This window comes from Carlito syrichta, unplaced genomic scaffold, assembly GCF_000164805.1.
Source record: "Carlito syrichta isolate Samal-C Ts95f unplaced genomic scaffold, Tarsius_syrichta-2.0.1 Scaffold305058, whole genome shotgun sequence".
In the NCBI taxonomy this organism is placed as follows: Eukaryota; Metazoa; Chordata; class Mammalia; order Primates; family Tarsiidae; genus Carlito; species Carlito syrichta.
In genome coordinates this window covers 79,989-107,365 of record NW_007249154.1, presented here as the reverse complement: position 1 = coordinate 107,365, position 27,377 = coordinate 79,989, and the positions used below count along the sequence as shown (strand labels likewise).

The window sequence follows — 27,377 nt, the reverse complement described above, 5'->3', positions numbered from 1 at the left end:
AAAGAGAACAGGAGAGGTTTGGGCCTTCCACAATTCATACTCCATTAACAGGGGATATGTTCCACTCAATGTGAAACAGATCAAAATATTGGGTCCCTATTTCCTCATCCCTACTCAATGGAGGGTGTAGGTTCCAAGTGAGGAGAGGTATGCTAAGAACAAGAGGGAACACCACTTCCTCCCAGCACCCTGTTTATAAAGGAAAAGTGTCACTTAAAAAAAAAGTGAGCCATAGTACTTGCTACCAGATCCAAAGCAGACATTTTGATCAGACATAGAGACAAATCATAACAAAACAAGAATGTAAATAGTTCTCCCTAAGAAGACTGACTTGATATGGAAGACAGCATGTGAAAATTAAAGCCCAAGGTATTATAAAAGAAGAAGAGGAGGAAGAGGAAGAGGAAGAGGAAGAAGGAAGAAGAAAGAAGAAAGATGATGATTTTAGCAGTAAGTAATCAGGAGGCTAGTAGCTCCAGAAGACCAAAATGCTAAACTTTAGGTAACTCAGAATTTGGACAGAAATAACCAAGGAAAGAGACAGTTCAGAAGAGACCTTCTAGGGTCAGCAGAAGCCTCACAGATTAATCTCAAAAACTTCTGTAAATAGACCTAATTCTCATTGGATCAGATTATAGAACAATATACATCCCATGGCACCGTTGAGAACAATAGAGCAATCAGTCAACAATTAGTGAGTGCAATCCCATTAGAGGCTGACCAGGTAGAAGTTTAACAGATTAGGGAAAGAAACAATTAAAGAGGGTCCTGATAAAACTGTTATTATTCTAGGGTGACTGTACCTATGTCCTCCCAGGAATATCAGAGGCTATACATTTCTGGGGAAATAGATTCACTGAAATACCACAGCCAGGTCACTAACGAAATATAAAAAGCGATAACAACAGCCCCAGGGTGGGCGAAGGAATCAGTATCTGATATTGCTAACAACTGTAACAACTGTTACAGTCCCAGTTTCAACAAATAATTGTGAGACATGTAAATTTCTTATTTATGTGAGACCACAAATAAAAAAAAGAGCAAGCAACAGAAACTGCCTATGAAAGTTACTAGAAGTCAGGTGTAGCAGATAAAGATATCAAACAGGCTGTTAGAAATATGTTTAAAGAATTAGAGGAAAACCATACTTAAAGAAGCTAAGGAAAGTATAATTATAATTTCTCATGAAATAGAAAACAAGAAAATATAAACTGTAATAGGGGATTCAAATAAAACTTCTAGAGATAAAAGAAAGCCACAAAACTGAAATAAAAAATTAACTATGAGAGTACAATAACAGTAGACTTGAATTGACAGAAGAAAATAATAAGTAAATTTGAAGACAGATTGATGGACATTACATTAACCATAGTACAGAGGGAAAACAGAAAAACAAACAGAGCTTCAGCAAAGTGTGGGACACCAGTAAGTACACCAGCTTCTGCAAAATGGGAATGCCAGAAAGAAACAGGAGATTGAAAGGAGCAGAAGAACACTGTAAGAAAGCATAGCTGAAATTTTCTAAAATTTGATTTAAAACGTAGGACAACAAATCCAAAAAACTCAAACAACTCTAACTAGGTTAACCATAAGGAGATCCACAGACAGACACATCATAGTAAAAATGATCAAAGACAAAGGAAAAGAAAAAAAAAATCTTAAAAGCAAGAAGAGGAAAATGAGACTCATCATACGCGATGAAACTCTAAAAAGATTAACATCTGACTTCTCATAAGAAACAATGGAGACTGGAGGCAGTAGAGTGACAAAGTAAAACTCCTGAAAGAAAAAAAAACCTGCCAAACAATAATCTTATGTCCAGCAAAACCATATTTCAAAAACAAAGGCACAGTAAAGATATTCACAGACATAAAAACTGGAAGAATTTGTTGCTAACCAACACACCCTAAAAGATATACTAAAATTACCAAGGTTAAAAGGAAGTAACACCAAACACACACACAGCCATATGATGGGGGACCCAAAAAACTCCCGGAATTGATTGATTGATTGAGTTTTTGAGTTGTAGTCTCACTCATTGCCCAGGCAGGAGTGCAGTGGCATGCTCATGGTCACCACAGTGTCGACCTGCTAGGCTCTGAAGATCCTTCCGCCTCAGCCTTCCAAGTAGCCATATAGGTGCACGCTGCTGCGCATGGCTAATTTTTTATTTTATTATAGACACAAGGTCTCGCCAAGTTGCCTGAGCTGTCGAACCCATGAGCTCAGGCAATTCACTCACCTTGGCCTCCCAAAGTGCTGGGATTACAGACTGAGCCACTGAGCCCAGTCTGGAATTGATTTTTTTAAATTGTGTATATTCTTACATTTAAATTTCAGTGACCTTCAAATTACTCTCCATTTCATGCAACACATCTATTGAGATACTTTTTCCATTGCTTAAAAAACTTTTGATCTCATCAACTGTAATGCCTTTTTTTGCTTCTGCCATTTTTGTTTCACCTCTTTCACATTGGCAAAACATTTCCCTTTGAGTTTATTCAGCCCAGGAAACAAAAAAAAAAAGTTGCTCAAGGTGAGATTGGGTGAATATAGAGGATGGGGCATGGGACTCATGCCGTTTTTGGTCAAAAACTGAACACTCAGGACAGTGTGGGTAAGTGTCTTCATAAATCACCCATCATGAAATAGGCAAACATGTTGAGAGAATCTCCCCCCACCAAAATTCACTGAAGCCAAATGCAGCCTTCACAACAATGCTAGCTGGTACACCGATGTCAATGGATTCCTAGAACAGTTACCTAGCAGGGGAAGCCTGTCCTACTCACCCTCCAAAAGATGATTCTGGTTTTTTTGGATCCTCCCTTGTATATACTTATAATACATGCACTTTTTCTTCTCTTAGCTTCTTAAAAAGAAATAAAATTATATAAACTAGTAATTATAACAATATATGCACTGTTTAGTTTGTAACATATACAGAGGAAATATTTATAATAATTGCACAAAAAGAAAGAAAAGGGAATAGAGCTATATAGGAGTAATATCATTATATCTCAAGGGGATTAAATTAAATTTTAAGTAGATTCTGACAACGTATTTGTTGTAACCCCTAGAGCAATCAATGAGAAAATACTTAAATTTTTTTTAAAATTAAAGGAATCAAAATGTTACACTACTGAGAAAACTAGATATCCAACATGCAAAAGAATGAATTAGATCCTTTCTTTCCTTATAGCTTATACAAAATTTAATTCAAAATGAGTCAAAGATTTAAGTGTCAGAGTTAAAACTATAAACTCTTAGGAAAAAAATTGGTGAAAAGCTTCATAAAATTAGATGTGGCAATGATTTCTGATATGATGCCAAAATCACAAGCAACAAAATAAAAAATTAATAAGTTGGACTTCATCAAAATTAAAAATACAGTGTATTTTTGACAGTGAACCAAGACACTGTCAACAAAGTGAAAGGCAACTCACTGAATGGGAGTAAATGCTTACAAATCATATATCTTATTAACAATTCATACATACATTATATAAGGAATTCCTACAACTCAAAAACAAAAAACAACCTGAATAAAAAAATAGACAAAGGACTCCAATGAACTCCAAAGAAGACACACTAATGGTCAATAAGCACAAGCAAAGATGCTCAACATCACAAGTTATTAGGAAACCTTAAATGAAAACAACAATGTGGAGTCACTTTATATCCATTTGGAAGGTTGGGATCGGGGAGAGAAGGAGTGAGGGAGGGCAGGAGGAAGGGAAGAAGGAAGGGGGAGAGAAAAAAAGACAGAGGGAAGGGAAGAGAAGGAGAGAGAGAAAACAAGTGTTGGTGGCAATAAGGAGAAATTGCAACCGCCATACATTGCTGTTAGATATGTAAAATGGTGCAGCCACTATAGAAAATAGATGGCGATTCCTAAAAAAAAAATTAAAGATAGAATTATTTATGATCTAGCAATGGTACTTCTTAATATATAGCCAAAACAAATGAAAGCAGTGAATCTAACAAATAATTGCATACCGTTGTTCACAGCAGCATTATTCACCTAATATCCAAAAGGTGAAAGTAACCTAAGTATCCATCAATGAATGAATGAATGAAAAAACAAAAATGTGGTATATCTACACAATATCTACTATTTGGTCTTAAAAAGGAATAAATTTTGACCATGCTAAAACTTGGTGAACCTTTGAAGGTATTATGCTAAAGTGAAATAAAACAGTCAAAAAAGGACAAATATTGTATTATTCCATTGATATGCAATTCCTAGAGTAGTCAAATTAATAAACAAAGTAGAATAGTAGTTGTCAGGATCTGGGGGCAAAGGGAAACAGGGAGTCAGTGGGTTTTTTGTTTTTGTTTTTTTCTTTTGTCCACTGAGGCACTGTATTTGTACATATATATTAAATCCCTAGAAAAAGAATCCCAGGATGTTCCCTCCTGTGTGTTTCCTTCTTGCTTCTTTGTGGTCCATGATGCTAGCTGAGATTGTCAGTACAATGAAACTAAACTGGAGGGATGGAAGCAGATTATTCTGCCACAGTTCTAGATCTTTGAGTTGCAGAGCAAATCTGGGGCTGATCACGCCACAGTTGTCTAACCTGCTTGTGAAGTTAACAACAATTTTACCAGCTGCGTGATCAGCAATGATCTGAAATTTACCAATATAGTCATGCTTCATCATCACTGTTAGAAACCAGATGATGACTTTGGAGCACGGCCTGAGAAGAACCTGGCGTTTGCCTCTCTTTTCAGCATTCATGCATACCAAGATGGTGGCATGGAAAAATAAAGGAAAGAGCAGAGTCAGTGTTTAATGTCCACAGAGTTTGACTGGGGAAGATAACAAAGCCGTGGAGCTAAATGGTGGTAATCATTGCATAGCAATATGTACCTAATATCACTGAGTTGTACAATTAAAGATGATTAAGATGGTAAATTTAATGTTATGTTTATTTTATCACGATAAGAAAAAAGGGAAAAAAGGGTTAGCGACTTGGGAAAACATTTCATACTTCCTTAAAATTTAGTTACCATATGACCTAGCAATTCCACTAATAGGTATATACCCAAAAGAAAGGAAAACATATGTCCACACAACAACATGAACACAAACGTTCATAGTAGAATTTTTTATAATAGCCCAAAAGTGGGGGGGAAATTTTTCTGTAAACTGATGACTGGATAAACAAAATGTGATACAGCCAAACAGTGGAATACTTTCAGCAATAAAAAGGAATGAGGTACTCTTATGTGTTTTAACATGGATGCCTCTTGAAATTATCGAATTATTGTGCTAAGTCAGTCACAAAATACCACATTTCTCTAATTTTATTTATGTAAAATGTCCAAAATAAGCAAATATATAGAGTCAAAGAGTAGATTAATGGTTGCCTATGGGAAGAAGGTTGGAGAGAAAATGGGAAGAGACTGCCAACAGCTCAGGGTTTCTTTTTGAGTAGATGAAAATGTTCTAAAATTGATAATAGTGATGCCTGCAAAAATCTGTGACTATACTAAAAAGCATTGAAGTGTAAACTTTAAGTGGATGAATTATAAAGTATGTGATTTATGTCACAATAAAGAGCATAGTTGTTTAAAAATAAAAGAGATAGGATAGAAAGGTAATGTAGCTGACCAAGTTCCTCACCTACTTAAAAGAAAAAAAAAGTTAAAATGAACTCACAAAGAATTAGAAGTACAACAAATATAATTTCAGCAAAAGTCTCCATATCCTCAATGACATGCAGGTCATATCTGAAACACTGTGTTCAGTTTTTTATATTAAGTTTTAAGAAAAGAACTAACAAACCACAACTTAGTGCAGATGGCTTTCTCAAATCCAACTACTTTGACTGAGTCATTGATCTGAATAAATCAAAGAAATAACTAAATTTAAAAGTTATAAAGAATGTGTATTAGAAATATCTAATTCTAACCATTTTGAAATGTAATATATTACCAGAATGTACAACTGATCTTTGGATTATATCTTATTAGAAATATCTACCACTTTTCTAAGCCATTGTCCTTCGCAGAAGTATCCTAGAAGCAAAAACAGGAATCTATATCCCCATTTTATCCTCCTAGCCCCTTTACAGTAGACACCATGCCTACATTATTCACCATTATTTTCCAGGCCTTACAATTAAGTAAAACATAGTAGATAATCAATACTCATTGGTTTTTTTAATCTCTCCTAAATTCATGTCTTAGTGACAGAGGAGAAAAAAAAATTTCATAATAAATTAAGAACTGAAAAATACCCGAATTACATTTCATGCATTTGTCCCTAAAAATAGATGGTCAAGATTTAATTCTGGTACTTCCATTCTAACTGAACTATAAAAATTTGCACTCAATGTCAGGTGACTAAGTGCAACTCTGACCAGAATACAAACATCACCTCATATCATACTCTGCAACTAATATATTTTTCCCAAGTTAATCCACAAAGAAGGAAAGATAAAACTTGAAAGGAGGAAAATAAAAATGCCATATTGTTAACCCACCTTTAAAATTACAGTAATTCACCACATAACGTTTATGTCAATGATGGCCCATCTACAGGATAGTGGTTCCATAAGATTATAATGAAGCTGAAAAATTCCTATCACCTAGGGACATCATAATCGTCCTAACATTATAGCACAATTACTTTTTTTTAATGTAGTGTAACCTAAGTTTATAGTGTTTAGAAAATCCACAGTAGTGCACAATAATGTCCTAGGTCTTCACATTCACCCACAACTCACTCACTGACCCACACAGAGCAACTTCCAATCTATTTAAGGTAAGTACTCTTTAAAGGTGTACAATTTTTTATCTTTTATATTGTATTTTTACTGTACCTTTTCTGTTTCTCTCCAACAGAGAAAAGGTAACTGTATTGTAACTGCCTGTAGTATTCAATACAGCAACATACTGCACAAGTGTGTAGCCTAGGAGCGAAAGGCTATACCACTACCTATTACTATTGTGTAGTAGGCAATGTTAGGGTACAGATAGGATGAGAGTAGATGGAGAAGGGGAGGCACAGCACCAGTAACCCAGAGATACGAGTAACACAAAGATTTGCAACACACAAAAAGGTAAAGAAAGAAAAGATTTATTTAAAAGTAAATTAGAAAGAGAAAGAGAAGGGAGAGAGGAGATTCACCTCCCCAAGGTGAGGGAGGGGACCAAACCCAGGAAGCATGGTGACAGCCATAGCTCAAAGAGCACAAGGCACACCACACTCTAGCAAGACAATGGCCGCTGGCTGTTTGTGGTTGAGTCCTTTTAACCATTCCCCTTGATGGAGGAAGATCATTAAGGTGATTGGGTGGTGGTCTGCTCCATATCACTACAAAGGGGCAGGCAAGTGCAGGTACTGATGTCAGATGATGGACAACAGGCAGATGAGTGGGTTAGTCACATGATTGCTGCCATGGTGGGGTTTATCTGTGTCATGTAGGTCACAAAGGCCTGATTAGGTTAACTTGGAGAGTTTGGGCCTGGAGGGCTTTTTGCTGCAAGAGACTTGTTAGACATTTGTATTCACAAACTCCTTGACAAAAAATGGTCATATTATCACTTTTATGACTTTGGCCAGCCAAAGGGTGATCTTTGATCTTCGGCCTTGACAAGGAACCTAGAAGTTTACTAAAGATTATTATGCTAAATCATTAATTGAAAGGTTGGGCTGTCCTGGTCTTGCATCTGATGAAGATTTGTCAAGGGGGGATGGGACAGGCTGCTGCTTGTCCTGCAGTAGAATGTCTGAATGTTTTATACTGGCTATGCTGAGGCAAAAAGACTAAACTAAGAATAAGCTAAGTTTCTTCTAGGTTTCTATAGGTACCACCTTTCAGGCAATACCACCTAAGTCTGTGTAAGTACACTCTATGATGTTCGCACAATGACAAAATTGCCTCAGGACATATTTCTATGAATATATCCCTGTCATTAAGTGACACATGACAGTACTGCCTTTTAAGAAATAAGATAATTTAGGCCTGTACTACTCAAAATATTTATATCTCTACCAAAATTATGATGTAAAGTTTTTTCTCAACATGAGCTGATCAGAAGACACATTAAATTCTGAAAATGCTTTTGGGGATCCTGCTTGATTTCATTGGGAAAGAAAAGAATACTATCTGGACTGTATCTATTTTGGGTATTCTGAGCAACAAATGCCTGTACATCAAAAACCATGAGGATAAGTGAGGTTATTATTTCCTTTTGCTCCTGGAGTTAGAGCTCTCATTATCTCATATACATCTACATTTTTTTTAAAAAGGCCACAAAGAGAACCAGTGTTGGTCAAATATAAAAGTATTTATTAGGTTGCCAGAGAATAAACTTTTGTATTGAACACCAACAAACTGCTCACTGGTAAGACAGAACTGCCTGAGGAAAAAGAAAAGGCAAATTTTACCAGCATATACCCACTAGATGTTGAGTTTGTGACTCTCTCCATTACCCATTCTTTCATGTAGTCATTAAATAACTCTCACACACTCATTCCTCCATCTATTTAAGGAATATTTCTGATGGGCCTACTGTGAATTAAACACTATGGTAGGTGATATAACAATAAACATGAACATAGTCCCTGCCCTTAAGGAGGTTATAATCCATTGAGAAACACAAAGTACACAGACAATTATAATACAGTGTAAAAAGCTAGGGTGTGAGCTAAGAAAACACATAGGAGCACGTGGGCAATCACAGGGAAAAATCTAAGTTCATTTAGCACAGTCAGCCTTCCTTCCTAAGTAGAGTGTCTGAAATTTAAAAATCAGGCATCCTTTTCAACTTACCTTACATTTAATTTCTCTCAGAGAGCAGAAAAAAATTATGATAATTATCATTTACTATACTTGTCAAGGTAATAACAAGGGCTGGTATCCCTGAAACTGCTGGCCAATAGTTTAATATTATGGAAATTTTCCTGGCTAACTAGAGGTAATTTAATTCTCTATAATCTCTCAAAGAATAGTATTTTTTAAAAATTTAAATTCTCAAAACATCCAGAAAAGAAGCAAATACTATCTTCTAGCTTTTCTTTTGACATTTTCTTCCTAATTTAGACTCAGTCACAAGCAGGTACTTCTTTGGAAGCTCATTAGGAAAGCATACTTACGCAGATTTTTAATTAGCAAACTTCTATTTCTGCCTGTATGATTTCTTCCCAATGCAGAGCCAACATTCTTTCATTAAAAATTCCATAAAGGAGTTAATATACAGGACTCAACAGTCATTATTCCATTGAAGCTTTCCTTTGCGGCTATTAAATTTCATTTTCCGTATTACTTTAAGTTTCTTTAGTCTCATTCCTCCTTCCCTTTTCCCTTCCTTCGTTCCTTTCCTCCTTCCTTACCCCACCCTCCCTCCTTCCCACCCTCTTCCCTTCCTGTCTCCCTCCTATCATTCTTCCCTTCCTTCTGTTTTTCTTTCTTTTTTAACATAAGCTTCATTTCAAGGATTATCTCCTCTTAAAACACTTTATGAGTATACCCATCAAACTTCTGTATAATTAAATTCCTCAGAGATATTAAGATATTATAATGGAATGAGGAATAGGAATGTTTGACTCCTTTTCCTTTTTGGTTTAAAGAAGCAAAGTTCCTCTTTTAAAAAATAAAGTATGGAAAAACAGGAATAACCTGTTATTATTCCTTCAACCTGCTTTCTAGCAAGTTGTACTTAAAGTAATAAATTCATAAATTCATCTGAGTTACTTCATATGTGTATGTGTGTGTATTATTATATAGTCAATAATAACAGCAAATAAGGAACTATTATCAATTAACTGAACTATGTAGTTCTTTAAAATTATAACAGATATTACTACCAATTGTCTATTTGATTGAAATATGTATAGACAAAAGCAATAACAATCTTTGTCAATGTGTAAGTCCTTCCTTAAATTAACAACTGAGAAAGAACAGGGTGGGCATTTCTTACTTTTTAGCACTTTTTTCTTTGAGGATCACCTTCTTCCCCATTTACTTAGAGTAAATAGGCACATTCCCATGACCAGGAAATCAAATGACTATCCCCTGGCCACAGTGGTCGGTTGAGGTTGAGTATACAAGATTAATTAAATTAATACTTTCCCATGGGATTTTACATTTGAGGAGGTCATGGAGCTAAAAGGCAGGAAATCAGAGTAAGTTAGCAATTATATTCCCACTTTCATGGAGAAAGTATGACTGCCATAAATGAGACTAAAGCCAAAGAGACCAGAACAGATGATGGTATAAGGGAAGAGAAACAAACCCATTGTACAAACCCAATTCTACTCTCTGAGGTCCTCACAACTGACCTGGTACCTAAAGTTCTTTTGTTTTTCTATGAGATGTACTCCTAAGTTACATAAGCCAATCAAGTGCCATTTTGCTTTTAAAGCAAGATTGAATTAGGTTTCTATATCCTAAAGATGAAAGAATCAACTAAAATGATACATTATTTAATTTAAAAAGTTTAAATATGGGTTTAGCTATCTATATGCTTCAGGCAGAAAACTTATTATTGAAGATACTATCCATCTTCAACCATATGTTCCTTGATTACAGGAATTATGTTTATTATATCTAATTGCTAAATAATTTAAATATTACTAATGCTTTCTAATTAAATAAATTATAAAACAAATGAAGCTGTTAAAAATTAGACATACAAGCCGAGTTCAGTGGCTCAGCCTGTAATCCGCACCTTTGGGAGGCTGAGGTGAGTGGATCGCCTGAGCCCGCAGGTTTGAGACCGGCCTGGGCAGCAAGACCTCATCTCTACAATAAATCAAAAAATCAGCCAGGCGTGGTAGCGCGCACCTGAAGTTCCAGCTACTTGGAAGGCTGAGGCGGAAGGATCACCGGAGCCCAGCAGGTCGAGGCTGCAGTGGCCAGGAGCAGCCACTACACTCCAGTCAGGGCGACAGAGTGAGACTCCAACTCAAAAAAAAAAAAATTAGACATACAAAACAAGAAAATTTAGAAAAAAAGAAAAGGCTGGGCATGATGGCTCACACTTATAATCCTAGCACATTGGGAGGCATAGGCAGGAGCATCATTTGAGCCCAGGAGTTTGAGACAAGCCCAGGCAAGACATAGAGACTTCGTCTCTTTAAAAAAAAAAAAACGTTAATTTAAAAAAAAAGGAAAAACATTCGATATATACTCTCAGGAAAAGATGGAAATGAAGAAATAAATGTCTTCTAAAAGTAACACAGTCTTCTGATTTATAATTCTGACACAGAACAGTACCATAATAACAAAGCACCAGGCTAGATTAAGCTGTATTATCCCAATATACACTTTACAGAACAATAAATATATAACTAATCCAGCACCAGAAAAGAATTCGATTAACAATGATAAAAATTTTAAACTTAAAGCCCAAGAGTTTGAAGAAAAGAAAAAAAAGTTACATTTAGAGGTATGATTACAAACAAGACAACTTTGGTAGCTGTCTTAGACTTAGCAGAATTATTTGCAACAGAGCAAAATGAAAAGTCAATAATGTTTAAAACACTGCCATTAAAAAATGCATTTCTATATTTGCCAACTGTTTATCTGACAAAGGCCTAACAGCTAGGATGTACAAGGAACTCAAATGCACCAAAAGGAAAAAAACAAACAGCCCCCTTTAAAAGTGGGCAAAAGACATGAATAGACACTTCTCAAAAGAAGATATACGGGCAGTCAGCAGACACATGAAAAAGTGTTCAGCTTCACTCATCATCAGAGAAATGCAAATCAAAACCACACTGAGATACCACCTAACCCCACTAAGAATGGCCATCATTAATAAAACAAACAACAGATGCTGGCGAGGATGTAGAGAAAAAGGAACGCTTCTACACTCCTGGTAGGAATGCAAACTAGTACAACCTCTCTGGAAGACAGTGTGGTGATTTCTGAAAGAACTAGAAATTGACCTTTCATACGACCCAGCAATTCCCCTATTGGGAATATACCCAGAGGAACTCAAATCATTCTACAAAATGATTTGAAAGAAGAAAATTTTAAAAAAAGAAAAAAAGACAAGGCCAGGCATGGTGGCTCACACTTATAATCCTAGCATATTGGGAGGCATACGCAGGAGCATCATTTGAGCCCAAGAGTTTGAGACAAGCCCAGGCAAGATAGAGAGACTTCGTCTCTTTAAAAAAAAAAGAAAAAGTATATTTGTTGCTGCTCTATTCACAATAGCAAAAACATGAAACCAACCGTGTTGCCCATCGAAGCTGGACTGGATTAAAAAAATGTGGCACATATACACAATGGAATATTATGCAGCCATAAAGAAGGATAAATATATGGACTCTGTAGTAACTTGGATGGATTTGGAGTCAATCATACTCAGTGATTTATCACAGAAACAAAGAACAGAGTTCGATATGCTCTCACTCATAAATGGACCTGGAACAATTATAATGCTATAAGAAAGCAATTGGCAGTAGTAGGAAACTGTCAGGGAAGGGAGGGTAGGACTGGCAGTTGAGGGAAACTGCTAGGGGTGGGAGGGGCATACCTCATCAACAAGGGTACCTGCATGATCAATGTTTATATACCTAACCCTAAAATGTACCCTACATCTTTATAATAAAAATTTTTAAAAAAATACATTTCTATACCAAATGAAATCTATCTGCAGGGAAACAAATGATAATAATATAAAAACTATTTTCTTTTGTTTAATAGTAAAGCTCTCAAAGATAGTCTAAAATTGAAATTTCATAAACAGTCCATAAAAAAATAACTAAATTCAACTATGAAAACGTAATATGAAAATGTACAGCTCTATGAAAAATAACTACTCCAGAAACCACTGTGTATCCTCTGCTGACTGGCATTTTTAAGAAATTCAATTCACCATAGCAACCTGTCCTAACACCAGCAGATAAGTACAGGCTATATTTAGAGATGACTGCTTTTCAGACAGCAATGCTGTCTTTCCTTCATATTTAATGGCATGATCCAAGGGACTAAAATATCATTTAATCAGATAGACTGTAGTGTGAAGCTAAGTATACTCAGGGGTATGAGGCTGTGTTTCAGAACCTTCAAAATAATACAGTTTCCACCAAATTTGGTAAAATAAGTAATGTAGTACATAAAGGTAATCAAAATTTTCATGCCCAAGAAACTTACAATTAGGTACAACTGTTTCATACAATTTTATCATTGTTCTTAAACTTAGAATGCCATTATAAAGCACAAATGATCTATAATAACCAAATAATATTTTAATTAGCAAGTGATAATTGTTTTTAAATCAGTGTGCTGCCTTTCCAAGCTGGTAAACACCAAACAAAATTTCTTTTCCAAGAAGTATAACAAGAGCAGTAGCAATAAACGTCAAATAACACAAATAGAAAGATGAATTAATTAAAATGCTATGATTACAGAATTACTACGGACTTATTTGTGCTCTAATTTTTATAATAGTGAAGAGAATTTTTACTTTCCTGAATACATAACATAGTTCTATGCTGTTTACCTCACAATATATACAAGTTTCCTAATAGTCAAACATAGAAAACGCCCTCTTCTCTTTACTCTCTAGATTAGTTGCATCAAAGTCATTAACAAAGACAAGATGTAAAGAAGTTCAATTAAAAGTATCAAGAACAAAGCCGGACTCGGTGGCTCAACCTGTAATCCTGTGCCTTTGGGAGGCTGAGGTGAGTGGATTGCCTGAGCCCGCGGGTTTGAGACCCGCCTGGGCAGCGAGACCTCATCTCTACAATAAATCAAAAAATCAGCCGGGCGTGGTAGCATGCCTGTAATTCTGGCTACTTGGAAGGCTGAGGCGGAAAGATTGCCGGAACCCAGCAGGTCGAGGCTGCGGTGCCCGGGAGTGGCCACTGCACTCCAGTCTGGGTGACAGAGTGAGACTCCAACTCAAAAAAACAAACAAAAAAAAGTATCAAGAACATATCATCTCACATGCATAAGGATGGCTATTATGAAAAAAAATAGTGTTGGTGAGGATATAGAGGAAGTAGAATCTTCAGACATTGCTAGTGGAGCCAGTTGCTATGAAAAACAATATGATAGTTCTTCAAAAAAATTAAAAGTAAAACTATCATAGATCCAGCAATTCCATCTCAGGGTATATATCCAAAAGAATTGAAAGCAGGATCCCAAAGAGCCTTTTGTACACTCATGTGCATAGGTAAATTATTCACAACAGCCAAAAAAAGAAGCAACCCAAGTGTTCACTGATGTATGAATAAATAAGCAAAATGGGGTATATACATACAATGGAAAATTTTCCCTATGTGACTAGGAAATTTACTAATACACTGCAATCTGAATTAGAAAGCATTCAGAGATGGTCAATTCTTCCATGAATTAAACAATTCTTCCTCTAACTATCTTACCCAATGCACATCAAAAATGGTCCTAACTTTTTAAGGGCCCTTGCAAATTAAATAAAAAGAGTCCCCCCCCCAACATACAATCAGCTTCAGCAACATGAATAGTTCAAACAGATTTCTCTAGGTCTTGTCATTCTTATGTATTCTTTCACTTCTGATTCTTAAACAGATTTTAATATTATCTATACATGAGTCAGAGTTCAAATAATTAAGCTAGCTTATAAATCAGCAATAAGAAATCTAACGCATAAACAAGGTAATATGTTTTATCTCTTATTTACAGCACATAGTCTATGGGAACTTAAAAGTATTTTTGAGAATTGCCTCCATAAAGAACACAAATGAATATAATTTAGAAGAAAGTACTTTACATACAGTATCTCCTTTGCCTATAATATTCATCTCTTCAAAAGAAACAGCATAAATGACTTTTATAACTTACACAGCATGCATTTCTCCATGTAAATAATTTAATTTTATCACACCAAGACTAGCTATTTGAATGTATCAAAGTTATGTAGCACCTTAGATATGTTTCTAATATAGTGATAACATCAAGTTAAACTTGATAATACTTTCCAATGCACTAATGAGAAACCACAATTGCAACAGGAGGCCTTATAACACAACCAAATAGACACATTACACATACAGAAAATGAAATCAAAACTTAATATATTTATAATTCTAAATAGAAGATAAGCTACTAAAACAACTAAATATTTTCTTTCAAAATTTGGCACGCATGCAAATTACTAAATCAAACAAACCCTTAGGTACATTAATCAGCAAAAAGAGAATGGCAAGTTCCTCTAGTCTTACACTTAACATACCTACTGGATTGTGATAGAAACAAGGATCCTCAGAGTAACTACCCAAAGGAACGAGCTTGTCAGGTCACCTCTTAATCTCTACCTTGCCACAAGTTACATTCTGCACCTACAGTTACAACAGATCAAAAGTTAAAAAGCAAAACCAGAAAGTCTTGCTTAGAGATTCACAATTTTCTCATGTTATTTTTCCTCCCCTGGCGTTCTTGCTTTGTCATGTTCACAAAACAGCTCACTCAGTTCATTCAAGCCCAGTAAATAGTTGTATTACATTTGGAGTATGTACTGTAGTTTTAGGTAAAATGGAGAATGCCTATTACATTGTTCTATCAGCTTAACACAGACTTAAGAGTATGATTTAGTCAGTTTAGGTTGTTTTTTCTCCTCTGAGGCAGTAGGCCCCTCATCTAGTCTGATTGCTTTTGGTTTAAACATCATTATCTACATATACATAAACACACACGCTCTCTCTTAATAAAACTCATTACAGTTTTATTTCTGAACCGTGTCCACATAAATTTCATTTATTTATCTGATTACAACACTATTAATACATATTCTGTGTCAATATTGAGTAGATAAGCCTGGGTTTCCCTTAATCAACTTTTTCCTCCTCTATTATTCTGTCTTCCTTTCTAACAATATTGGTGCTTAAAATAATTAATTCTTTAATTTACCATCAACTCCTTTCAACATTAGCAGTTCAAATGGGTGAATCATAACATAAATCTTCCAGACATATTAATATAAAAAGTGTTCATTCAATATATATCTTATTCTAATAATATTTATTTGGGACAGTTCCTTTAAAAATATATGTATGCAATTTTAATAACCATTACATTAGTCTATAGTACTCATCAAATGACAGTAATTTTTTAATGAGGGAATTTTTGTTTAAAAAAATGTATTTCTGACATACTTCCTATTCAATGTTGCAACATAAACTATTCAACTTCATATAGAACCATCCAGTGTACATGAATCCAGGAAAGGTAGTAAAGATTTATGTCAAGAGCCTGAAACAGAAAAGAGGCATCTGGCTTTAAAAAAAAACCAAACAAACAAACAAAAAAACTCACCTATGAGGACTCTACTATGTAAATATTGCAATCAGAATGGAACTCAGAATAAAATATTTCCCATCATAACTGAAAAAAAAAATTTGTTTTCACACTAGGCATTTCTTTCTTTAAAGGATTTTACCTGATAAATATTTTTCTAAACTATGAATAAGTAATTAATAGTACATCCTGACAATTCTTAACAAAGAAAAAGTTCTTTCAAAATACAAGTATGAAGAGGCAAAGACAAATTCTCCATGAATGCTTACATTCTAACATACTATATTATTGCCAAGAGGCCAATGCCAAATTAGGAAAACGATGCTAAGTTGAGATATCTAGCTACTTTAAAATAGATATTCTAATTTTTTTTCCACCCAGTGAAGTAGTCGGAGATCAATTTTTCTTAGAATACTAAGATCAAACGTAGACTTTAGTGGTAGGTTAAATGATGAATATTATTTTATATTCTAGGAAGAAGTATCAAATTTTCTCAAAACACAACAATTCATTATTATAATCCATTATTCAAGTGTAATTTTTCAAGTTTTTATACCATTGAAGTTCATGAGTGTATTTTTTCATGGTAGTATTGCATTAAGCAGATATATAATACTATTATACTAAAATATGCCTTACAAATAATAAATAATAATAATTTACTTTATGCATTTAAATAAATGAGGTATGTTGAAGAAATTATAAAGTTTCCATCCATATCCATAAGGAAAATAGAACTCTCCATGCAATTAATTATTCAATATTAATTTACTAGGTATATTTACATCCACATAGAATAATTATATTCTTGGTTAAATTTTCATAGGACTGAAAGGACAACTATCAATCTTCACAGGAATAAAAATCAAGGAATAAGAATATTAACAATCTTTGTGTGAGGAAAAGACAGATTGAGAATAGAAAAAAATAAAGAAACTGGATTTGGACACTCATGCCAAACTTATAACCTTATAAACTTTAATATTTCAATACATTTTAAGCACTCTTTCATAATAATATTTTTTTAATGACTAGTCAACCATTAAAGAATCAATAATAACCTTCAGGTTCAAGAAATACTTGTGTTTATTCCTCACGAAATTCTCAAAGATTTATTAGTGAAAGTTGTGGAAGGTAGATGGACGTTCTTTTATGATACAGTTTACTGCATGCATAATATACATAATTAAAGAAAGCACTTATCAGAACTCAATTTTCTTTTCCCTGCTGCCCCAGCTTAACTAGCTTTGATTTTTTTTTTTTAATTAGGGTGATCCTACTGGGAGAGTATGTTTTTATATAAGATAGTATCCATATTTGCTAGTAAATATAAAACTGCAAAAAATAATTCATGAAATAAAAAAGTAATATTATGGTAGAATATATGCTGATAAAGAATGGAAGTGACTCATAAGAAAATTAAAAAGTGAAATCTATAAAATGCTCAAAAACTCCTGTACCACATAGTTTTCTAATATAAAAAATTATAAATATATACAACATACTCAAATATTGATTATTATAAGTAATTATTTTATACTTATTATAATTACAAATAATTATTAGAAACAATATATTTCAAAAAGCCTAATATGGATGTGAACAAATTTAATCTCACCTTTCTAAGCAAATCAACTACCAATATCTTCCTTAACTATTATCTACTGCCACATTGGCAGGATACCATCAGCCTTACCCCTGTTCCTTCAAAGTCGATCATTAATCATGACACATTCCTTCTTCTAAAATACTCTACTCCTAAAAAGAAATTGTTTCATCCAACTTCACTCTACATAATACAAATTATCAGAAAATAAGAAATGTCTCTACCTTAAATTAGTTCTCAGTTGTAACTTCTTTGTAAAAAAGGAACACCAATAAAAAAAAAGTTGTAAATTATACTAAATACTGGAAAACAAATACTCACAAAGAAGGATCTTGTACGAGATCTTTGAGATTTATCCCACTGCGATCTTCTGCAAGATTCCTGAAGCAACTATCACTCACTAAACAGAAAAGGGGGAAAGAAAAGAAAATTAATTTTTGTTCATATTTCATTTAAACTACTACTGAACAAGACATTTTGAAATGAAAATTGGCTTGTTTTATTTTTTTCCAAACATGCATACCGATTGATTTTTAGGCCTGGTAAATTTAGTAACAAATAGTACATTTTATAAAATAATATCTATGTAGGTCTAAACTTCGTTCTTACAAGATTGATTTACTATACACAATGGCAATTCACAGCTATCATAACAACTATTAAATAAACAGAATACCTCTCAAAATCACATTTTTTAAAATAATGGAGAGCAGTGGAAACAAAAATTATATACTGAACTTACATCACTTGAGCCTGGTAATTATTTTAATTTCTGGGAGAATGAGCCATTTAGACACAGGCTAAGGATCAGAAAAGGATCAGAATGAAGGATACTACTTTTACCAAGGAAAACAGAAACCATAGCTCTTGATGATTTGTAGACCGGCATGACAAACTGGAATCTAGTGGAACACAACAATACAGACAGTTTTCTCCCTGAAAGATTTGTTGAGTGCTGTAATTGCATAAGATGATTTGAAGTGAAGGGGAAGAAGGGAAGAGGCTAAGGAGGGCAAATGATAATTCTTGTAGTGCTGTGGTGATTAGGAGTCAAACTCATACTAGAACAGGTGGGACGTACCACTGTGAGAATAGAATTTCAGTGGGTCTTCCTCCAAGACATTTCCTCCCAACCCAAAACATCTATAGACACCTCTTATTACCCCCCACTCCCACCATGAGGAAGGAGAATGAGTAAAAGGAAGCAGGACCAGAAAGGAGTAAAATTCTCCAACAATTTTACAGCATAAAAATACAAAGTCACCACAGAGGAAAAAAAAAATGCAAGTCACAGCTCTTGACCATAAGACAGTTAAAAATCAGAGGTAGTCTATGTGTATCTAAAACTGTCATCCAAACTCCATGTAGTTCAATTCATGGTTGAGTGGAGGCGATCAGCACATCATTATATATTCCTAATATATGACTGAGCAAAAATAACATTTATGCCTATTTCTGCTGTTTTATTATAAACAATTTTTGGTATATAATAAAAATTATAAGGTATGGGAAGGGGCACAAAATGTGACCTATAGTTAATTTAAAAAGAATACATACAAGCAAATCTATACACAGTACAGAGTTAGGAGACAAGTAAGTCTTAACAGGATTTACTGAGTCAGGTGTGGTGACTCACATCTGTAATCTCAATGACTCAAGAGGCTGAGGCAGGAGAACTGCTTGAGGCCAGAGTTCCAGACCAGCATAGGCAACATAGTGAAACCTCATCTCTAAAAAAATAAAAAGGCATGGCAGCATGTGCCTGTAATCCCAGCCACTGGGGAGGCTGAGGCAGGAGAATCACTTAATTCCGGGAATTCGAGGCTCCAATGAGCTATAATCATGCCAGTACACTCCAACCTAGGTGACAGTGCAAGACCCCAACTCTAAAAATAAAACAAAAAAATCTTTTTATTATAAGAGCAAAGAAAAACCTCAGTCGATGAAAAAAGAAAAATTTCAGCAAGAATTAAAATCTAAGAAAATAATTAAATAGTAAATTTATATTTGAAAAACACAATATCTGCAATTAAGAAGTCAATGGGTGAGTTTTATAATCAACTAAATACTGCAAAAAACAGGATTAATGAACTTGAAGATACATCAGCAGAAGATATCCACAATGAAGCAGAGCAAGGTAAAAACAAGCAAGGTAAGAACCAAGCATAAGGGGCATTTTGATATCTAACAGTTTAACATACATATAATTGCAGTCACAATAAAGCAGAGGAAAAAATGAAGAGAAACAATACTTTCAGAAAAATTAAAAATTCTTGAGAATAACCCAAAACTGAGAATGATCTTAGGAAGACTAGGAAATACCATACTGGAAAAAGTGAAAAGGACAACCAGCAGTCAAAATGCTGAAAATCAAAGATAAGTGTATCTTAGGAGCAGCCAGAGAGAAACAAAGGACATATCACACTAAAAAACAACAGCAACAACAAAACTTAAAGATGAGTTTTCAACAGGAACTATGGAATCCAGAAGAAAATAGAACAATGTTTAAAATATTGGAGAAAAACTATAAATCCAAAGGTTTGTACCTTGATTAAAAAAAAAAAATCCATCCACAAATGAAGGTAAAATAAACAAATTTATTCATATAATATTTTTATCTTTGTTAACATAAAGATTAAGTGATTCTTTTCCATTTCAATTTAATAATCTTATATATGTCTTAGCCATTTCTTATCTACATAATGAGCAAAAATATGTAACATTTGCCTAGTTCCTTTCAAAGATCAGTTACCTGATATTTTATTAATATTTTTATTTTATATTCCCTTATTGCAATGTCTCAAAACCACAAGCTTTAAGCTCTCAAAATCTATATCTGCCTCTGATACAAATGATTAATACACACAAAAATAATACATTAAAAACATCTAAAGCTGAAAATGTTTGAACTTTTATTAATTTCCAACAAGATATCTCCTCACTGTTTTTGTAATTGGTGGAGTAGTTTTATTAATATATAATTTTCAATCCATCTTTAATAGACATTTATTCTAATCTTTTGATTTGTGACAAATTACCTGCTTTTCAAAATTTTAAAGCAAATATTTTTTATTATACCATTTTCTGAGTTGGGCCAAATAGAAAAAAGAAAAGAGTTGGGCCAAAAAGAAAAAAAAATGTTGATACACTGTAAGAAAAGTTGATTTCCAGCTAAGCCGAACTAAAATTGAAGGTATATTATATCATAAAATTTGTTCTCATAATATTTCTTGCCCATTTTGGGATATATGAAAGGCTTAGTTATAAACTTAAAGAGCCTGAAAGTTTTGGAGGCTTAATTAAAATGGAGTAAACCTTTGCCCTTTTAAAGGCTTGCTAGTCAGCTATCTGTGAAATGACTTTTGCTAAAGAAGACAGTTTTCCAAAATGCATGTACCATCAAATTTTAAGTTAAAATCAGAGGAAGAAATCTTTTAACAAAAATTCTGAAACTTTGGCTGCCTAATAAAGTATATTTATTGTTTTCAATTTAGACTTTTTCATAAATGCAAAAAATGTCATTTTTGAATCATAAATAAGAAGTGACTAATTTTAAGAAGCTAGTGAATATTTTTTCATGTATAAATCACACTGAAAGTGATGGTTTTTTGCCACCCTATTTTTCTGGCTTTTTCTCCCATACGAGTCATCTAAAAAAATTACTATAGTATTTGCTCCACTCATTTTTTTTTCTAACCACTAGACCACCAGGGATGCTCCACTAATTAATGAAAATTCCTCAATGTTTTATAACAAAAGTCAGATAAAGCAGGAAAAATTACAATAGAAACATGTAGTCAAACTACATGGTACTAACAAAAATTATAAACTTGCATCTCAATCTGGTTTGATGTTAATATAATAATTAACCCAGAGAGGAAAGAAGGGAAAATTACCTAGAAATATTGTAAAACACTCTGTAGCAGAAGTCATAGCTATGTATATGAATTTTTCTGTAAATGTTCATCTTTCTGATACATAGTAAGATAAATATGTTAACATTTCATCATGTGGTAAGCAATTCACATTCATTACCTCACTTAATCTTCACAATTATCCAAAGACAGACCTATTATTTTTATCCCTGTTTTACTGATGGGATAACTGGAGGATGGGGACAGTAAGCATCCTACTAGAGATTACGTAGTTATTAAATAGCAGTACTGAAAGAAACCATGCCCTATAAATCCAGAGGTTGTACTTTTAGCCACTATGCCATATTGACCATGATTCTCATTTATTTCCCATTATTCCAGATTACGATGCATTTCTATAGCTTTAAAACAAAAAAGTGATACAATTAAAATATACTATGTGAAAATAAATGTCATTTCAAAGCATTATTCAAGAATCACATATTTTTTAAGTTGAAAGAAATATAAAGGATCTTTTAGTTAAGTGGTTAGGAAATTGTGTTTCGTGGGATTCCATAGATTCTACGGAAGTTCTTTACCTCTTTCAACGAGTTCTTTTATTTGTTTTATATATTAGATAACTTTCAAAGATTTTACTTGAAGAAATTTCCCAAAGAAAATTGGTACAAGGTGAAACACACACGTACACACTTAAAACTTCACTAGTTCTACCCTCTATTATTTCACATATGAAAATGATGGTTTGTCCATGGTCAGCACGAATCAGTACTCAAACTTAGTATACTTAGAACTATTTGTAAACTAGATTATTTAGCAGGGTTCTTAGTTAATAATTTGCACTTTTTTCTGTACATATTCATCTCATGGCAAGAGTTGAAATCTATTATGTGCTTAGCACTGCATATTCATTTTCAAACATACTCATAAGTCTAATGTAGCATTACATATAATCACTATTATATTTTATAAAATCTTTATAAGTTCTATTATTTATTGCATCAGATTATTTGAAACTATGTATGAAAGACCTAACCATCTCTTTCTTATTTCTAGAATGACATTAACATCTTACCTTTCTCTAGTCAGAAAAATTTTCCTGTAATAAGAGAATTACTATCTTCAAAATTCATGTCTAAAATACAGCATCAAAGAAATTCAGTATTAATGATCCTGATTATACTGTACCATGCTAAAAACCTGAAAAATCAAACAATTAACTGTTTGAAAATTGCTAAAGATAGAGAAAACAGATTTAACTCAAAATTCACTCATTCTGCTGTTTCCAAATAGCCAATGAAATAAAATTCCACAGTAAGAAATATCACCACAAAAACAATTTTTAAAACTTCAGGTTTATACTACAGAGAGATTCCAGTTAATTTATTCAAAGTTAGATGAAACAAGTGAGAAAATAATAAAGACATAAAATGATAAGTGTTTCAAAAAACAAATATCTGAATACCAAAAAGTTAGGAGTTGGTTCTTGGGAACGTTAGTTTTCCAAAAATGTCCTTTTCTATGATCACAGTATGAAAGCCAAATGCTTGGTAGACAACCTCGATACCTTGTAATTGTAAAATCACACCAAAAAACTCCAGCACATGATCTGTTTTATTCCATTTTGAAAATAGATACAATAGCTTAATTAATACCAAATGTTTTTTTAAAAATTAGACCTCACAATTCTTGGTTCAATTTTCAAAGCAAATCTATCCATATTTTCTTTTCTTGTTAATAAGGTCAAATGCACACAATATCAAATTAACCATTTTAAGTGCACAATTCTGTAATTCATTACATTCATAATATTATGTGACTACTACCTCTTTGTAGTTCCAAAACATTTTCATCATCCAAAGAGAAAACCCAATACCCATTAACAGCAAGTCCCCACTCCTTCCTTTCCCCAGCATCTGAAACCACCAATCTGTATAATGTCACTATATAAAATATTCTGGATAATTTGTGCAAATGAAAGCATATAATATGTGATTTCTTGTGCATGGATTCTTTCATTTAGCATAATCTTTTCAAAGTTCATCCATTTTATAACATGCACCAGTATCCTATTCCTCTTTATGACCAAACACAATTTCATTGAATATTTATACCATATTTTGTGTATCCCATCAACCTATCAACACTTGGGTTGCTTCTATCTTTGCTATTGTGAATAGTGCTGAAGTGAGCATGCATGTACAAGTATTTGCTGGAGTACTTATTTTCAATTCTTTTGGGTATACACCCAGAAATGAAATTGCTGAAACACCTGGTAATTTTATGCTCAACTTATTGATGAATTACAGTTTTCCACAGTGGCTACTCCATTTACAGTCACAAATATTATATAAGGGTACCAATTCCCCACATTCATGTTGTTATTATCTGTCTTTCTATATTTAGCTATCCCAGTGGGTTGTGAAGGAGTATTCTCTAACAATAAATAACGTTGAGCATATTTTCATGTGCTTGATGGCCATTTTTATACCTTACTTGGAGAAATGTCTATTCAGTTCTTTTGACCACTTTTTTTTTTTTTGAGTTGGAGTCTCACTCTGTCACCCAGACTGGAGTGCAGTGGCCACTTTTAACTGGGCTGTCTTTATGTTGCTGAATTGTAAGAATTATTTATTTACGCTGCACACTGGATCTTTAACAGATATGATTTACAAATACTTTACCCACTCTGAGGTATGAGAAGCATGTCTGTTAACATGAATATGCTTTAAATGGGGCCCAACATTTGTTGTGAAAAAATAGATTGGGATTTTGAAATTCATGGTACTGCAAGGGACACTGTGTAACCAAAACTATCTTAAAGAAGGGAAACAAAATTGTAGGATTTACATTGTTATTTAATCTAAACTTACCATAAAGCTCCAGTAATCACAATAGTGTGATATTGGCATAATGGTAGACACGTAATGATAAACTGAATAAAATTAGATCCATAAATAAACCTATATATTTTTACTCAGTTCATTTTTCATAAGAACACTGTGACTATTCTATGTGAGAACAACATCTTCAAGAAATCATGCTTGGAAATCACTTGCAAAAGACTGAAGTTCAACTCTTTCCCTCAAATCATGTATAAACATTAACCTGAAACAGATAAAAGACCACAATATGAGTGTCAAAACTATAAAACTCTTATTAGAAAATACAGGCAAAAATCCTCATTACCTTGAATTTGGCAATACTTTCCTAAATATGATACCAAAAGCACAAGCTACCAAGGACAAATTAAACAAACTGAACTTAAGCAAAATATAAAACTTTTGTGTATTAAAAGAACATTATTGGGAAAGTTTAAAGATAATCGAATTTTGGGCCCCATTTAAAGCATATTCATGTTAACAGACATGTTCCTCATACCTCAAATAACAGAGTCACTTGATATTTTTCTTCATGGTTAAGTTCTACCAAGTTCAATCTGCTAGAAGAAAAGTTTCCTAAACTCTTCTAACAAAAGAAACTAAATGCAAAAAAATTATTACTGTAAAAACTGAATGAGGTACATGAAAAATAGAAGGCGGCTTTCAGTTTCTGAAAGAAGGTTGAAAATCATCACTCCATGCTGACAACAAGCAAAAAGCTAAACAAATTGAAACAACAATTTAACAGGCTCAACAAACTGAAATATCAGCAGCACCTCTTAGATCTTTAAGAGAAGTGAGGTCACAAAGCAAACCACTGCCCCCAAAATTGGAGACTGCAAATCACAAATTACCAGAACAGAAATTCCAGAGCAAAATCCTACACAGGACCCAGTGCTGGCATAAGAAAATTTGAACTCTAATGAACAAATTTCTGGAGAAATGGTGTAGAAAAGTCTGAGTCAAAAACTCTAGGCGGACCTAGTTATAGAGATGAAACAACAAAAACCATGCTCTGGTAAGTTTTATTACCAGGAGCTTTACCAGGTTCTCATAGAAAATATTATCCAAAAAAAAGTCCTTGTGCTTCTACCAAGGTAAGAGGAAAAGGAAACATTTAGAACTATGCCAGAGTATTCTGTTCTTACCCCTGGCACTCCACATTCCCACCTCAAATGCCTGCAATACTGGCTACGGGACAGCCTCTTAGCCTTCAGGGGTCGTAATTCTAGTACATGGACCTACCTGGAGACTGTAGCCAGAGAGAGAGAATTCACACCAGTTCCCCATTCCCCCAACCCCAACCAAAGATCCAAGCTGTTGGAGTTCTGCAGCATTTTGACAGCAGAGTCACCAATTAGACATCATACTCTTAGGCCCAATAGCTACTCCATCTTCCCATCCCAGAGACCCCGCTTACATCTCCCTATGGCCACACCTCTGGCACATGAGCCCACTAAGAACCCTACATTCAGAGGAACAAATGGTACAGCACATCGGGGAGGCTGTCTCCAGAGCATAAGCAGCCAAAGTGCACACTCCCCAGAGTCTGAGAGAGAACCTCTCAGAGGCATCTGCCACTGACAGTGAACCTGCTCCTGCAGTGAAAAGGGCTCCAAGCAGAGTGCCATGGACTAGCCTGCTGGGGTTCACCACAGCCATGCATGCCACCTGAGAACTCAAGAACTGGCCCACACATTGTCTGCTACTGCCACAGCCAGTACCTGCACAGGGAGTCTGAGGACCCAAATACGGGCTCACTTGGGGTCTACCACCAACAGAGACCTCGCGCACTCCAGTGATGGGGCTGCCACATGCCTGCATTCACCACCCAGTGGCCTGAGAACGAGCCAACTGTCATTACTCCCAGTGCCCACGCACACCCCCAGGAGCCTAAGGATTGGCCTGCTGGACATCCCCATCCACAGTAAAGTCTCATAACAGTCTCCACAAACATATACATCAAAAATATGTTCAACATTAGGCATTTGGGAAATGTAAATAAAAACCATCAGATATCATTGCATACCCACAACAATGACTAAAATAAAAAATAGTGACAAAAGAAATGCTGGAGGAGACGCAAAGAAATGGAATCTTTGCTGATGAGAATGTCCAATGGTACAACTATCCTACAATATATTTTGGCAGTTACTTTAAAAACTAAATAGGCAATTAACTTTCAACCCAGTAATTGCAATCCCCGACACTTATTGGAGAAATGAAAACTATGTTAACACCCAAAACTTACATACGCGGGTGCTTAGAGCAGCTTTCTTTATATTTGCTTAAACTGGAAACAATCTGTAAGGGGTCCTAAAACCAATTTGCCAAGGACACTCAGACACCAAGGGACCACTATATTATTCAACAATAGAAAGCAATAATATATTCAACAATATGGATTAATTTCAAAAATATTAAGTTGAGTGAGAAAAGTCTTACCAGCCAAAGGACATATACTATATAAATCCATTCATATGAGAATTAGAACAGATAAAACTAATCAAAGGTGAAAAAAATCATGGTAATGGTTGCCTCTGAAATTTGGGGAAGGGACTGACTGGGAAACGGCATGAGAAATACTTTCTGGGGTGATCATAAAGTTGCTTAAATTGGAAGGGAGTTCAATTACATAGATGAATAAATTTGTCAAAACTTATTAAATGATACACTTAAAATTTTGTATTTCACTATTTGTAAAGTTTACCTCTAAAGAGAGAAACTTGAAAAATATGAACACTAATTAAAGATATACATGCTTAAGTGTTTA

At 34.2% G+C, this 27,377-nt stretch overlaps 1 protein-coding gene across 1 annotated transcript in view; it reads right to left on the bottom strand.

Annotated features, from left to right (window-relative positions):
* LOC103263401 (gephyrin-like) overlaps window positions 1–27,377 on the bottom strand; it is a 324,475-nt gene that overhangs the window by 265,266 nt on the left and 31,832 nt on the right. Inside the window, exon 2 of the mRNA XM_021713947.1 lies at window positions 18,172–18,250. Coding sequence (XP_021569622.1) covers window positions 18,172–18,250 — 79 coding nt within the window. The remainder of the gene's footprint in view (window positions 1–18,171; window positions 18,251–27,377) is intronic.